Source organism: Phaseolus vulgaris, chromosome 8, assembly GCF_051622355.1.
Source record: "Phaseolus vulgaris cultivar YP4 chromosome 8, ASM5162235v1, whole genome shotgun sequence".
Classification (NCBI taxonomy): domain Eukaryota; kingdom Viridiplantae; phylum Streptophyta; class Magnoliopsida; order Fabales; family Fabaceae; genus Phaseolus; species Phaseolus vulgaris.
The window spans coordinates 60,695,246-60,708,772 of NC_143505.1; the positions used below are offsets into that span (position 1 = coordinate 60,695,246).

At 31.5% G+C, this 13,527-nt stretch overlaps 2 protein-coding genes across 8 annotated transcripts; one reads left to right on the plus strand and one right to left on the minus strand.

Annotated features, from left to right (window-relative positions):
* Window positions 1–5,138: 5,138 nt before the first annotated feature.
* Window positions 5,139–7,895, plus strand: CHL (chloroplastic lipocalin). Its single transcript, XM_068628721.2, has 5 exons — window positions 5,139–5,365; window positions 5,862–5,988; window positions 6,466–6,708; window positions 7,002–7,292; window positions 7,510–7,895. Exons 1-5 carry the CDS (start codon window positions 5,307–5,309, stop codon window positions 7,786–7,788), a joined length of 999 nt encoding a protein of 332 aa, XP_068484822.1. The 5' UTR covers window positions 5,139–5,306; the 3' UTR covers window positions 7,789–7,895.
* A 2,030-nt stretch (window positions 7,896–9,925) lies between these two features.
* LOC137824247 (hexon) lies at window positions 9,926–13,077 on the minus strand. Of its 7 annotated transcripts, none has more exons than XM_068629796.2 (3): window positions 12,632–13,075; window positions 11,877–11,923; window positions 9,926–11,635 (listed from the first exon to the last, which is right to left on the minus strand). In XM_068629796.2, the coding sequence occupies exon 3, from the start codon at window positions 11,569–11,571 to the stop codon at window positions 10,960–10,962; it is 612 nt and encodes a 203-aa protein (XP_068485897.1). In that variant the 5' UTR covers window positions 11,572–11,635; window positions 11,877–11,923; window positions 12,632–13,075; the 3' UTR covers window positions 9,926–10,959. The 7 variants fall into 7 exon arrangements, with proteins under 7 accessions (XP_068485897.1, XP_068485901.1, XP_068485902.1 ...); XM_068629800.2 differs by having other exon boundaries at window positions 9,926–11,524; window positions 12,632–12,688; XM_068629801.2 differs by lacking the exon at window positions 11,877–11,923 and having other exon boundaries at window positions 9,926–11,524; window positions 12,636–13,077.
* Between the last annotated feature and the right edge of the window lie 450 nt (window positions 13,078–13,527).

Below are 13,527 nucleotides of genomic sequence, written 5' to 3' on the forward strand. Positions count from 1 at the left end.
AGATCTAAGACCTATTAATTAATTAATTATGGAATCTTGGTCATTCCAAAAAATGTTACCCTAATCCAACCTAAATCCATCACTAATCTTAGACTTGAACTAGGAATGCTACATTATTTATTTAACGTGGTCCACGTATACATTATAAAAGTGTAGCTAGAGCAAGGCATCTAAAGTTTTATTGATTAATTAAATCCACCAACTCATCTATCTTAACAATTTTTTTATAGTTTTTAATATGAATTTATTTTGTTAGTTACATAGATGATGGCTTTGGGATAATGAAATAAATGGAAGAGTTCACACCAAACTCATAGTAGCATAGTAGAATGTAACCACCGCTAACCACTGCCAATATAATTCCACTAACCTTTTTTAATATAAACCACAAATATCTTAATCATATATAACCTTTATAGAAAAAGTGGATCTAAATAATATATAAGAAAATGGTATATAAAAAGATGGTAAGAAAAAAAAATATAAAAAATATAAAAAGAATGGTAATGTCTTATTCTTGTATGTATTTACATCACACTTCATGTATAGGAAATATATCAAAGTGTACGGGGACTTTCTTTCCAAATTTTTCAAAACTGTGGTGATCCACTAATCATGTGATTCTATCATTATCAAATTAATTTAATATAATTACATATAATTGCGTATAATAATTATGTATAATTTGATAATTATTATTTTCTTAATACGGTTGTTTTCTCGTTACTCTCTTCAAATTTTTTACTTTAGTTGTTGGTGTTGATCGGAGTTGACCTAGAAAAATACTTCAACAAAGTAAGTATTCTGTATAAGAAGTGTATATTAAACACCTTTAATATATATTAATGCGATTGATCGATCATCGAAACTGAGAAACATGACTTTTTTCCTTTTTTTTTTATAAAGTTTTCGTGTTAGGCATCACTATGCAACTTGACATCTCAGCTAAGCTAACACCTCAAGTAACAACAATCATCTGCCATCACATGAAAAAAAAAATATTATTAAAAAAAAAATACAAAAATATGGGGGGACTAGACCAAAACACATATGTTAACACAAACGATACATAGGTAGATTATACCTATTTATAAAGAATTCTAAGAACAGACTAGCTGGGAGTCTATTATACCAATTAAATGATTCTCTATGAATAAATCCTAAATTAGTCAACTTATCAGCATACACATTCCCTTCACGAAAAATATGAGTTACCCTAAACCTGATTGTCCCACAAAAATTAAGACAAGTATTCCATCGATTCTGAAGCATCCACGGAACATTAGTCCTAGCAGTAAACGCAGCACAAACCAAGGCAGAATCACATTCAAGCCAGACATTAGTAAGCCCCATTTTTTGAGCTTCCTCCATAGCATGTATAACTCCATAAAACTCAGCAACCAAAGCAGTTTGAACTTCAAGAAACGCTGAAAAAGCACCAATAAATTCTCCCATATTTCCACGAAAAATACCTCCACAAGTAGCAAGACCAGGATACCCCCTAGCAGCCCCATCAGTATTAATTTTGACCCAGCCTGGTGAAGGAAATTCCCATCTAATAGGAAGATGACGAAGAACTTTACCACTACGAGTCTTAATACCGAAAAACTTAATCACGTTGAAGTCCAACATATCATTCTTCATTGAAGCTTTAGACGAATTTCCCATTAGACAAGTTAAATCTTTAATTATCGAAATAGCCTTAGAAACCCCAATCTTATCCTGAAATCTAGCATAATTCCTCATACGCCATATCATCCATATAGAAAAGGTTATCACCGCAAGCTTAATCAATTTAACCAAAGGACTACCATCACTCTTAATAAAAGAAAGTAGATCATCCTTATTAGAGAAATGAGAAGTAAGAAAAATTTGTCGAACCCAACTCCAAATATGCAATGCGTTAGAACATTAAAAAAATAGATGTTGAATAGATTCCTCTTGCTTTTCACAAAGCGAACACATAGAACATATATGCAAACCCTTATTCTGAATATGTTGATATGTAGGAAGTCGCCCATGAAAAATTTTCAAGAGTACTAGAATTTTGGAAGGCGGAATAGATAAAGACCAAATGAATTTACCCCAACCACCTGGAACTCCTGGTTCCAAGAAAAAAGTCCTAGCCGATTTAAGAGTGAAACGACCAGACTCATTTAGAATCCAATTAGGAATATCCTGTTTCTCTCTAATCATGATATGATTAAAAAAATGAGGCATCTGCGGTAAAGATAAGGGAATATTCCAATCACAACCTGTTCAAAATTGAGAGACTATATCCAGAATGCTAACACTCTCAGAAACTGAGAAACATGACTTATCCGGTATCGATCCGTATAATAGAATTAGGCTAACTTTCACGTAACTGTGCTTCATAATATTTATTAATTATGATATAAACTGAACTCACGTACGAAGGTGTGAAGTAACTTCAGTGTAGGTTTACTATAGGTGTTGATGGCTGGTAGAAGAAGAACATGAACACGAACACTAACACACGTGTTGAGAAACAGAAAGAAAGTGAAAATCACACGACTTGCATTTTATGGATTTGTGGTAATTACATGACGTGTAATTGAGTGATGATGATTGATTTTTGAGTTATTTTTTATAGTGAAAGTTTGGTAAAGTTTGATTTGAAAGTGGGTTTTGCAAAGTTGGGGTGTTCGTCTTCCTAAAATTCCATCATGCGTGTTTTGTACGTGAAATACTTTCGGTGCATTTGCATTTCATCTTTACACAAACCATGTCAATCTTCCACATTTAATTTCTAGAAAAAAAATTTGAATAGTGAATAGGTTTTATATTCAAACTACACTTTTTTTTTTTTCTGTCTAGATGTTCTAGAATATTTAGCTAAATAGTCTTTCAACTATTAAAGTCATGATTATATTGTAAACTCAAAATAAATAACTCTTAAATATAAATTTTGTAGAGAATTTATAAGTAATGTCAGACTAATATTCAAATTAATTATAATATTTATATTAGTTTTGATTATTTTTTTTAATATATTTTTATAAATAAATTGACCAACTTTAAATTAAGATACACATTTTTAATATTTATTATTGGATATTGACAGTACAAGAAAATCATTAAATATAAACTAATTTTAGTTACTATATTGACTAAATTAAAGACAAAATAGAATTTAATTTTTAAATTAGTTTTTGTTATTATTAAATGGTTTTTAAGTTGGTATCTAATTAGCTGCAAAGTTTTTGTTACCAAATTTAGAATCTAAATAATTATTAGTTAAAACGTTAATAGCTAATTAAATACCAATTAAAAACTATTTAACAATAATAAAAATTAATTTAGAAACCATATTTTTTTTATTCTCTAAAATAATATTTAATTTAATCACTATAGCAACTAATTAATATATTTCGCCTTTTTAAAATTGTGTTGGACCCATTCTAGAATTATAAAAAATCTAACACACATTTTTTTAATTAAATACTTCACCAATAAATATTCTATGAGTATCGATGTCCGATACATATATCAACACGCAATTTAAGAAAAATTTCAAAAGCTTCGTAGTTATAACCTACTTAAAAATGACCAAATCTAACCAATTTTTTCTCATGTTTTCTTCGAATGTTTCACATGTTCTCTATAAATATGGCTTTATCATTAATTCTCCCACTAACTTTTTGGTTTTGGTCTAGTAGGTTTGATAGAGATTGAGATTGTGCCTATTATTTCCTTATATAACCAAAAATGAACAATGCTATTAGGAACTGCAACAAATTCACTTATCTTAAATTAAATATCTCTCATTTTAATTCTCATACTCTACAACCTCTAATTACCCATTAAATTTTTTTTTATAAGAACTATTTTGTTATCTAATTTTGTTAAAAGTTATAAATTGTGTTGGTCTATTTTAATTTAACAAAAAAAACCCATTCATTACTTTTTCTAATAAATTTAAGGAAAAATACTTATTGAATAAAATATATTAAAAGTGTACATGTAACACATTTTTTTAATATATATTCGTTAGAAGAAAGGTGTTAGGATGAAGTTATAGTTCAATACCAACTGTTAGTTAGCTTTAAAAGAGTAAAAGTATGGGTATTGCATTCTGCACCCATACTTTCAAGCTACACCCCCATAAAATTTCAATTTTTAAATCTATACATTCCGAAACTAATATTTTTGTATTTTAAATTATTCATCTCGGAATATAAACTTTCTACTCCATAAATGTATAATCTGGAAATTTTATATTCTTGTATTTCATAATGTTCAAATTTATATTTCAAAAATTATATTTTAAAATACATATTTTATTTTTTAATATAAAATATACGTTCTGGAATACAAAATAAAAAATTATCTCGTACAATCATAATTCTGAATACATTTTTTTAGGAACAATTTTATCATTTCACCACCATATGCGGGTGCACGTTTGAAAACATGGGGTGCATAATTCAACTTGCTAAAAGTAGTTAGGTAGTCAATAATGAGGTTGTAGAGATTGAGCCTTGAAGGCCCAGTTAAACAAAAATGGAAGGCAGATTATTTTTGCACCATATCATTTTTTACCTACGTACATCCAACTGTGAAATGTCTATTGTATCCTTAATGAAATAAAAGTTAGGTTTCCACACCCAACCTTAAGCACCCAACATTCATTGACTATTTAAGGCACAGTAGTACCCAACACACACCACTGAGTTCCGAAGACATGACGATGGAGAGGAGAAAAAGATTTTTCGTTCACGAAAGAGAAGAGTGGTGGTTGTGGGTACTAATACACAATGCAGTAAGATTTCACAAATTTTATGACTTCCGAATATCTATATCTGCAAGTGTTTTTTTTTATTCCAGACGTGCATATCCGGGGTTGTACTGGATATTTATGTCCGGAAGGTTATAGTTAATTTTTTTCTTCCAGATATAGATATCCGTAGGCATTCGAATTCTAGATAACGATGTTCGTAGTTAAAAAATATAATTTTGGATGACAATATCCATATAAAAATATGACACTTTCGGATACCGATATCCGTAGACAAATGTGACTACTGGATATTGGCATCCGTAAACAAATATATGACAAGGGCAAAGTTGGATTGAAAAAGTTATGTTGGGTGCTTATAAAAAATGATATGGTGCAGGAGAAATTCTCAAAAATGAAATGTGAGGCAGGCCCAGTTTAACTCATGGGACCTTGGAGGACGATGTTTCAAGAGGATCTTTTGTCAGAGAAACCAAACCAAGGACTTTAGAAAGAAACTTCAGAATGGGGCAACTGTGGACAAGACAACTACTGAAAACACAAAAACATGGTAGAGGTTTTTCTACGAGCATCACCTCCTCCACCTCACTCTTCTTCTTATCCCAGGTAACAACTTTAACTCTTTTCTCCCCTTTACCTTTAATTAATCTTATAATCTGTTGCTCAACATGTTTTTCTCTTCATTATGTTCCTTTATTTGTTTTACAATTCTGGAACCCCCCCTACATTTTTCTCCTAATTTGAAGTATTTTAATAATGACTTTTTTTTTCCAATGTTTAATACTCTTTTTTTTGTGCTTCAATTTTCTGATCATCTTATGTAGCTTTTCAATGTTCATATACTCACCATTACTGAATGAATTTTCCTCTTTATACTCCCAGAATTTTGTTCTGTAATAACCAGCTTTTGTTCATTAGATGGTACACTCCTTTATCATTGGGATTTTAAGTGCATTTTTTGTCACTTTACAAGTAGATGCTGTTAAATATTAGCTCCTTTTTTAAAACAAGATGGTGAATCTGGAACTGTTTGAATTATTTTTTGTAATCTATTTTTCGGTTTCATTGTTGTTCAAATGGGATGACATTTTTTTTGTTCCAGACAATGCAGAACAGTGTCAGGAAGAACATTGGTAAAGTGCTCGTTGGAAGTCCCAAGTAAGATTCTGACCAAGCATGTCTTATCTGGGCTTGCTGCTTCCTTGATCTTTATTTCTCCAGCAAATCAGGTTTGTATTTTATTGTATTCAACAGTCCAAGAGTGTTGCTTTTGACAACTCAGTTGAGTACCCAATTTCATGAAGTCATATCTGCAATACCATTCAGGAGGACTTATCTAACATTTTCACAATATTCTTTTCCTGAACACATGATAACAAGGTTTAAAGTCACCGTCACAGTTTTTTAAAAACTGCATCATGATAGTAGTTTACAGAGATTATAGCTATAGTGTAGTGGTTGTTCCTTTCATGACTCCACAACTACGTGGACATTGGATAAAGCAAAAGGCATTGCTATCAATCATTGATTTTCTGTCTTCATTCTTAATTTTTACCATATTAAAGTTCTTACAAAGGCAGGATATCATTATGGAATTGTGCCAAATAGAGAATATTTTTTATTCATAAAAAGAAATCTAGAAATAGGTGTTTATTATTATGATGAATGAGTTGTTTTAAATATTTGCTCATTTATTTCATCAACAGTCTGTTGCAGCAGATCTATCTCGTTCACAAAATAATATATGTCAAATTGCCAGTGCCAGTGATACTACACTTACTTCACCATTTGAGAATGAATCTAATGAAAAGGGTGCAAATCTAATGATGATGAGAGGTATGACAGCCAAGAATTTTGACCCTGTAAGATATTCTGGAAGATGGTTTGAAGTTGCTTCACTTAAACGTGGATTTGCTGGACAAGGCCAAGAAGATTGTCATTGCACTCAGGTAATGCTAAAATAAACATAGCAGTGAATTCACAGGACAACTTTTGGTTTAGAAAAGAGCTGATTCTATTTATGCTCTTCCAACATCTTTCCCTAATCAACTTCATACTATGCATAACAAACTGTTGAATTTGGAGGCACTGACAGAATCCAAAAGCTGTTCATTTTTTTGTGTAGAAAATTCTGTCATTCAGTAAGTAGTAGTATACATCTTAGAGATAAGATTTTTCATTTACCTTATTTGGCATTTACAAGCTTCTTCATATTAATTTGGGTGTACTAATGACATTTCAGGGTGTATATACATTTGATAGGGAAGTACCATCTATCCAAGTTGACACCTTTTGTGTTCATGGAGGCCCAAATGGATATATAACCGGAATTAGGGGAAAGGTTCAATGTGTTTCAGAAGAAGATTTGGATAAAAATGAGACACAGCTAGAGAAGCAGGAGATGATCAAAGAAAAATGCTATCTCCGGTTTCCTACATTGCCATTCATTCCCAAGGAACCTTATGATGTGATTGATACTGATTATGACAATTTTTCTCTTGTTTCAGGAGCAAAGGATAAAAGTTTTATTCAGGTATTAAAAATATACCTCAAAAACTCTTGAATCTTGAACCATGTGTTAAGCAAACATTCCAACTTTGTAGTCATTGAACTTCATTCAGAAGGTTTTTTTTCTGAATTTTCAACAATGGCATATTTGACATCTAATGCTATTGGTTAGTTTAAAATTAATAAAAGAAACAACACTGCATCATACAGTTCATAAACTAATAGTTATTAACCAATATCAGATATACTCAAGAACACCTAACCCTGGACCTGAATTTATTGAGAAGTACAAGTCTTACCTTGCAAACTTTGGATATGATCCAAGCAAAATTAAAGACACACCCCAGGATTGTGAAGTCATGTCCAATAGTCAGCTGGCTGCTATGATGTCTATGTCTGGAATGCAGCAGGCACTTACAAACCAATTTCCTGATCTAGGACTGAACTCCCCTATTGAGTTTAATCCTTTCACTAGTGTATTTGAGACTTTGAAGAAGCTTATTGAGCTTTACTTTAAGTAGTAACTATGTTTTGTTTGAAGATATTTACTCCTGCAACCAATGTGTAACATGTAAACTATAACCTACCTGTGTCTGGTGAAATCCTGTGGTATATGGTGTTTTATCTCTCTATGGTGTTTGAACAGAGTTTTGTATGCAAATCACCATGGTGTCCGAGAAGAAAATATTCTGTAATATAATCATAAAAGGAAAAATGAAAGAAGCATTCTCTAAGGCCAGTCAAATCCTTAATGAACAAGTATCAAGTTATCAAACTCATTTTGACATTAGTTATAAAGAAGAACAATATAATTGAAAATAGACATTTGATAAATTCAAAATCAAATAATTAATGAGTTTGTGTCTCATTATATTGATTATAAAGTTGATTCATGATAAATGTTTTGAAAGATATTTTTTAGTAGTCTCATTGAAAATTCTAGATCTATTATGGCCTCAAAAGTTAGGTAATGTGTGTCTTTAGATCTTCATTTATGACAATTATATTGAACTCATAAAATATATCAATGTTTTCTTATTTTTGCAACTTCTATGATATTCTCCTATCAAATATTGTCTATTTACCATATTTATCTCACTTGCTACAAATCATCAAAATTATTCCATTTATCAATGATGATAAAATAGAAGATAAAAATTCTAAAATAAAAAAAATTAAACAATAAAAGTTAAAAAAAACTTGGCCCATCATATATCATCAATCAATCAATAAAAATTCCAACAAAGAAGATTTTAATAGTTGCAAGATCTATTATTTGGCATTGAATTTGAAAAATCTACAATGAAAGATGAAATCATGTTGATGATATTTTTGAAATTCACTCTAAATGAGATTAAAGAAAAGTTGTTCTCCATAGAAAAGAAAAGAAAAGAAAGTTACTATAAGTGGTTGTTTAGAAATTCAAGTATAGTTAAACTTGGTGAATGTTTTCATAATTTGAGACAGGGGAAAGCATAACATCTTGAGACGTAGAGGGCAAACTATATTTTTATTTTGTTTTTTTTTATTTTAATTAAAAGTCATCATATAAATATTTTTTAATTTTTTATTATTAATTAATATCTCTAATTGAATAAATTAAAATGATTATTAACTTTACATATTAAATTACTCCGTTATAAATAATAATTAAAACTTGATTTATAAGTTTAATGATTTTCGGTACAATTTTATTGTATATTTTCGTTACAACATTGCTAAATAACACCAAAATTACTTAGTTAACACAAAAATTAAACAGACATTTTTTTTATGAAACTCAATTAAAAATATTTAAATTTATGAAGAATTTGAAATTTAATTAAGCATATAAAAAATTAGACGACATGATAAAATTAAATTAAATTTGTTTGAATCGGTTTAGTTTGGGTAATTTAAATTTTAAACCAAACCATTTTGACATTATCCGATTTGCCAACCCTATGGCCTCACCTATTTATAGTTGTATCATCTCCTCAACAATAAAAATGGGTATAATTTTGAAAGAAGTGCTTTATTCTTAAAATGCACCATATGGATAAAATAGTAAGAACTTGCTCATTTTTCATGAATCAGACACTCCCTACCTTACCCCTTAATGATACCACCGCAAAGGCCGTGACCAGGCTCCAACCACAATTTGGAGGATTCTCAACTCTAAGCCACAACTTCCTCAAACTTTCTCTTTCTCTTTTTGTAAAGTGTCAATAAATTTATGCAGATAACTAGTGTTACGACCTTAAATCCGAGAGATAACATAGTTTAGGAGTCTTTAGATAACTAGTGTTACGACCTCAAATCCAAAAAATAACATCGTTTAGGAGTCTTTTCCAGGTGAATTTCCTCTCTTATTGAATATCAACTGAAAGCTCGTTTTCTAAGGAACACACAGTCATGTTGTCTTTCGAGTGGAACAAATAGCATATATTGAAGAAATGAATTCCATAATGCAAATTCAAATGTACCAAAGCACGATTTGGATAACATACTAATAATACAGTTTTAAAACAACAAGATCTGTGAAGATACTTGAATCTAGCATCCTGGTTTTCTTTATAGCTATTCAAATGACAAGATTACACACTGTTGAAACTCATCACCATATCTTAAGGATTGTTTGCTTTCTCTTTTAGTGCATATGATGTGCAGGTTTTGGACTTATTTCAAAATAACAGCTGAATTCACTGATAAAAGTGATTTTACATATTATGTTGTATCTTTTCTCAAATCCCTATAGAACCCCATATGAAACTAAATTACAAAGTAGATAGAGCCAACCTAAACAAAATAATCCACAATTCCCCTAACCTGAAAGCACTTAAATAACTAGCTGCTTTCCTGATTTAGGTAAGCCTACTATTCCTTGCCAACTAAAACACCAATTTACTTGAAAAGCCAATGGAAGAGATCCTCCTATCCCGCCTAGCAACTTTTACCTTTCACATGAATCCCATCACAGCACTGACAAGAACTCCAAAAAAAACCTAGCATGTACTTAGGAACATGATGAAACTGAAAAAGTTGGTATAGTAGTTAGGAACTAGACTGTTATAACTGCAAGCACATGAATGCAGTGATCATGTCATCAACCGATTTTGCATCTTCACAGACCTGTGCCATGCATTTCAGATATAGAACATGAAGTGGAAGCATTCTTGGGAAATCACATCTCCTGTAACAAAAGAAATGCCTCAGAGTCTCTGCAGTTTCCCCACTAGAACAAACACACAGACCACCCTTCTTAAATCAAAACATCATGCTTTCTCCCCAACACAAACCAAACAAAGCATGCATAAATCCACTACCCTTTACTCAAAAAATTTGGCTGAATTTCCTCCAGCAGAAATAGGCACCCGAGGCACAGTTGCATCCCTCATAATGCAAGAAATTGAGTACTTCAGCAGGATTGATTCAAATTCACAAAGGAACAAGTCTCAAATCACAGAGGTGGGTTCCTCCAATAGTAGTACAAGTTCTAGAACGACAATTGTATCTATAGAAGAAGAAAGTACAAAGAAAAAGCGAGTGAGTAGCAGGCTTTTACCAAGAATGTGCTCTATGGTTGATGTTTCAGACACTGGTAGGCCAAATGGGACCTCAGCTTTAGGTTACAGGAATCTGAAGTCTGACACAAAAAAGTTCCAGGTTTAGATTTTTTTATAAAAACTTTCATATTATATGAAGTTCCAGGTTTAGATTATGCTCTCAGAAAGCTTTGAAAAACCAAGCTTCTTAAGACGACTTGCTAAGGGTGTAGCCCAAGCCTTTTCTGCATTCCCACATTTTATGTCCACAACTTCAACAATGTTAGGTATCTTTTTATCATTTTTCTCCCTCACTGGAGTTCTTCCCACTGAACATTTATCAGAACCTAGCATGGGTATTGTCTGTGTATTTCTGCCATTAGTTTTTGCTTTCTGGGGCATGCCATTGCCAGGGACTCTACGGTTTGTGCTTTTACTGCTTCCACTGCAACCGGCTTCAACTGATGATTTTCTTGGTTGTAGTCTTTTTTGTGTTGCACTGCCACAGGGAACTGAAACAGGAAGTGTTTGAGTTTTACTCCTTGTTGAAGATACCATCTTCTTTGGGGCAGAAGAGACATGATCCAATTCCCTTGTCATTAAGGAGCTGATTGTTCCAGTGGTGCCAAGCCTGATGGATCCTCCTCCACCTTTCATAACCTCCACAGTCTGAGCCATGCTCCAAATACTCCACTCCTTCAGATGGATGCTCCCACCACAATTATTCAACGATCTGTTACACAAATTATTGTCATCCAGTGATTTGAGATGTAAAGTCATAAACTTCTTACAAATTTTGTAGTTTGGCTATTCTTCTTCTATTTACATGATTGGACAAACTTTTCTGCAAACAAATGAATTAAACAACTTAAATCAACTTATACACTTTAACATTTTCATAAAAGAACTTCTATAGAAGATGAAGTACATAAGAAACTCGGTTTATTTGATCTTATTTTCTTCTCCTGTAATTCCTTATAGAGAAATTGTTCAAACAGACTTCAAGTTAGGATAAAATAAAGAGAAGTGTGGCAAAATATGCAGGAGTAAGAGGAATAGGAAGGGGAGTTGCTAGATTCACTTACAAAAACGTGGTTCCAGCATCAAAATCAAAAACAGCAGAACAGAAATTCTGAAATAGTTGAAAAACAGTTACCCCCACTTAGCTTCTAGAAATTGTATGCTACAAAATAAAGGAAACCCGTTTGCCAGAAGAACCAAAACTGATTGTGTGTGGAAAAAAAAAAGATGATTCAAGTTGGTTCATTCAGGAAATGCAGGTCAACAAGTTGAAACATCATACACTGTGCATCATGATTTCATAACACACAAGGTTCATAAGCAGCAAGGTCCTCTCGCACTGAACAACAACAAAAAATCAAACATCATAGCTTCAGGATGAGAATTACAATTCAACTATATCATGACATCGTCCATCGAAAGAGGAGTAGAAAAAACAACTAACACAGCAAAAAAAAAAAGACCAAATCACAATGGTTAGGTGAAAATGAATCAAATCTAAAAGAACCCAGAGAAGGGTAAAAGGAATCCAACTTACCAAAACACAAGCAAAATCAAACGCAACAGACATCAATTTTGACAACTTGAACATATACTAAGAAAACCAATGATTTAGTTTTGACAAAAATAAAAGCAAAACAAAAATGCATTTGACTTCCAATTCAATCAAATTGGCTCACTTCAAAGAGTGGCAATCTAATTCCAACAAGTAACAACCCATCACTCCACACAGTGCAGAAGAAAGAAACAGCCTTTTAGATCCACAAGAGGAGGCATGAAAGATCAAATAAAAGGAGAAAACAAAAGTTGGGTATTGTACCCACTGCAAGCTTATGGCTCCACACTCATGCAAAATTGAAGATTTGAAACCGACCCATCAAAGGTCGGAACTTTTTTGTGCTAAAATTGAGTGAAAGTGAAAGCTGGGAATGGAGAAGTTGGAGAAATTGGTGTTCTTCAAAAGTTGATATCTAATCCAACCAACTTTATTTGACTATGAGTGTGTGTCTTGTTTTGGACAGTGCGCATCTAATGCTCTTCATTTCACTCATAAACATCATGCTTAACTTCGCCACCAAATATTCACAACTCATTATGGACAAATAAATCATAATCATGAACACAAAATACTCTTCAAAATTCTTTTTCATTACTTTATTCAATTCAGTTTCTTTCATAAAATTTTGATTAATCTGTGTAATTTATTTTCAGTAAAAATCATGCAAGTTCTAGGAGAAATTTTGTTAGTTTGTTGTAAAATATTTGATCCAAAATCCAAGTTTGAGATCCCAAGAAAGAAAAGTGCAAAAGTCAGAAATGATAGACACAGATCACGTGGCCTACAAACCGTCCAAGGAGACAGGAAACCACTTATTACTTACCTGCTACAAATAATATAATGTTTTTTTTATGTATTAATAATTATTTTTAAACTCTATTTTTAAATCTGGTATTCAATTTGCATAATATAACGTGAAAAGTGTGTTTGGTGGGATATAATAAATTCAGTAGATTTGAGTTAAAATTTATAATAGATATAAATAAATAAAATATTTTATTTATTTTATTACAAAAAAAAACACAAATGAGTGTTTGTGAAGAATTTCTACTTATCAAATTCTCAAACTACTTTGTTTTATACAATAAAGTTTTATTTCATATTTATCAAAATTTTAATTTTTTTTAAATTAAATAACAACTTTAAGTTTAAGTCAA

Excerpts from the sequence above, each read along its gene's own strand:
- LOC137824247 (XM_068629797.2), bottom strand. The coding sequence starts at position 11,571 with ATGACTTTACATCTCAAATCACTGGATGACAATAATTTGTGTAACAGA.
- CHL (XM_068628721.2), top strand. The coding sequence starts at position 5,307 with ATGGTAGAGGTTTTTCTACGAGCATCACCTCCTCCACCTCACTCTTCT. Across the intron at positions 5,989-6,465 it reads TTATTTCTCCAGCAAATCAG|TCTGTTGCAGCAGATCTATC; the intron begins GTTTGTATTTTA and ends TTTCATCAACAG. Across the intron at positions 7,293-7,509 it reads AGGATAAAAGTTTTATTCAG|ATATACTCAAGAACACCTAA; the intron begins GTATTAAAAATA and ends AACCAATATCAG.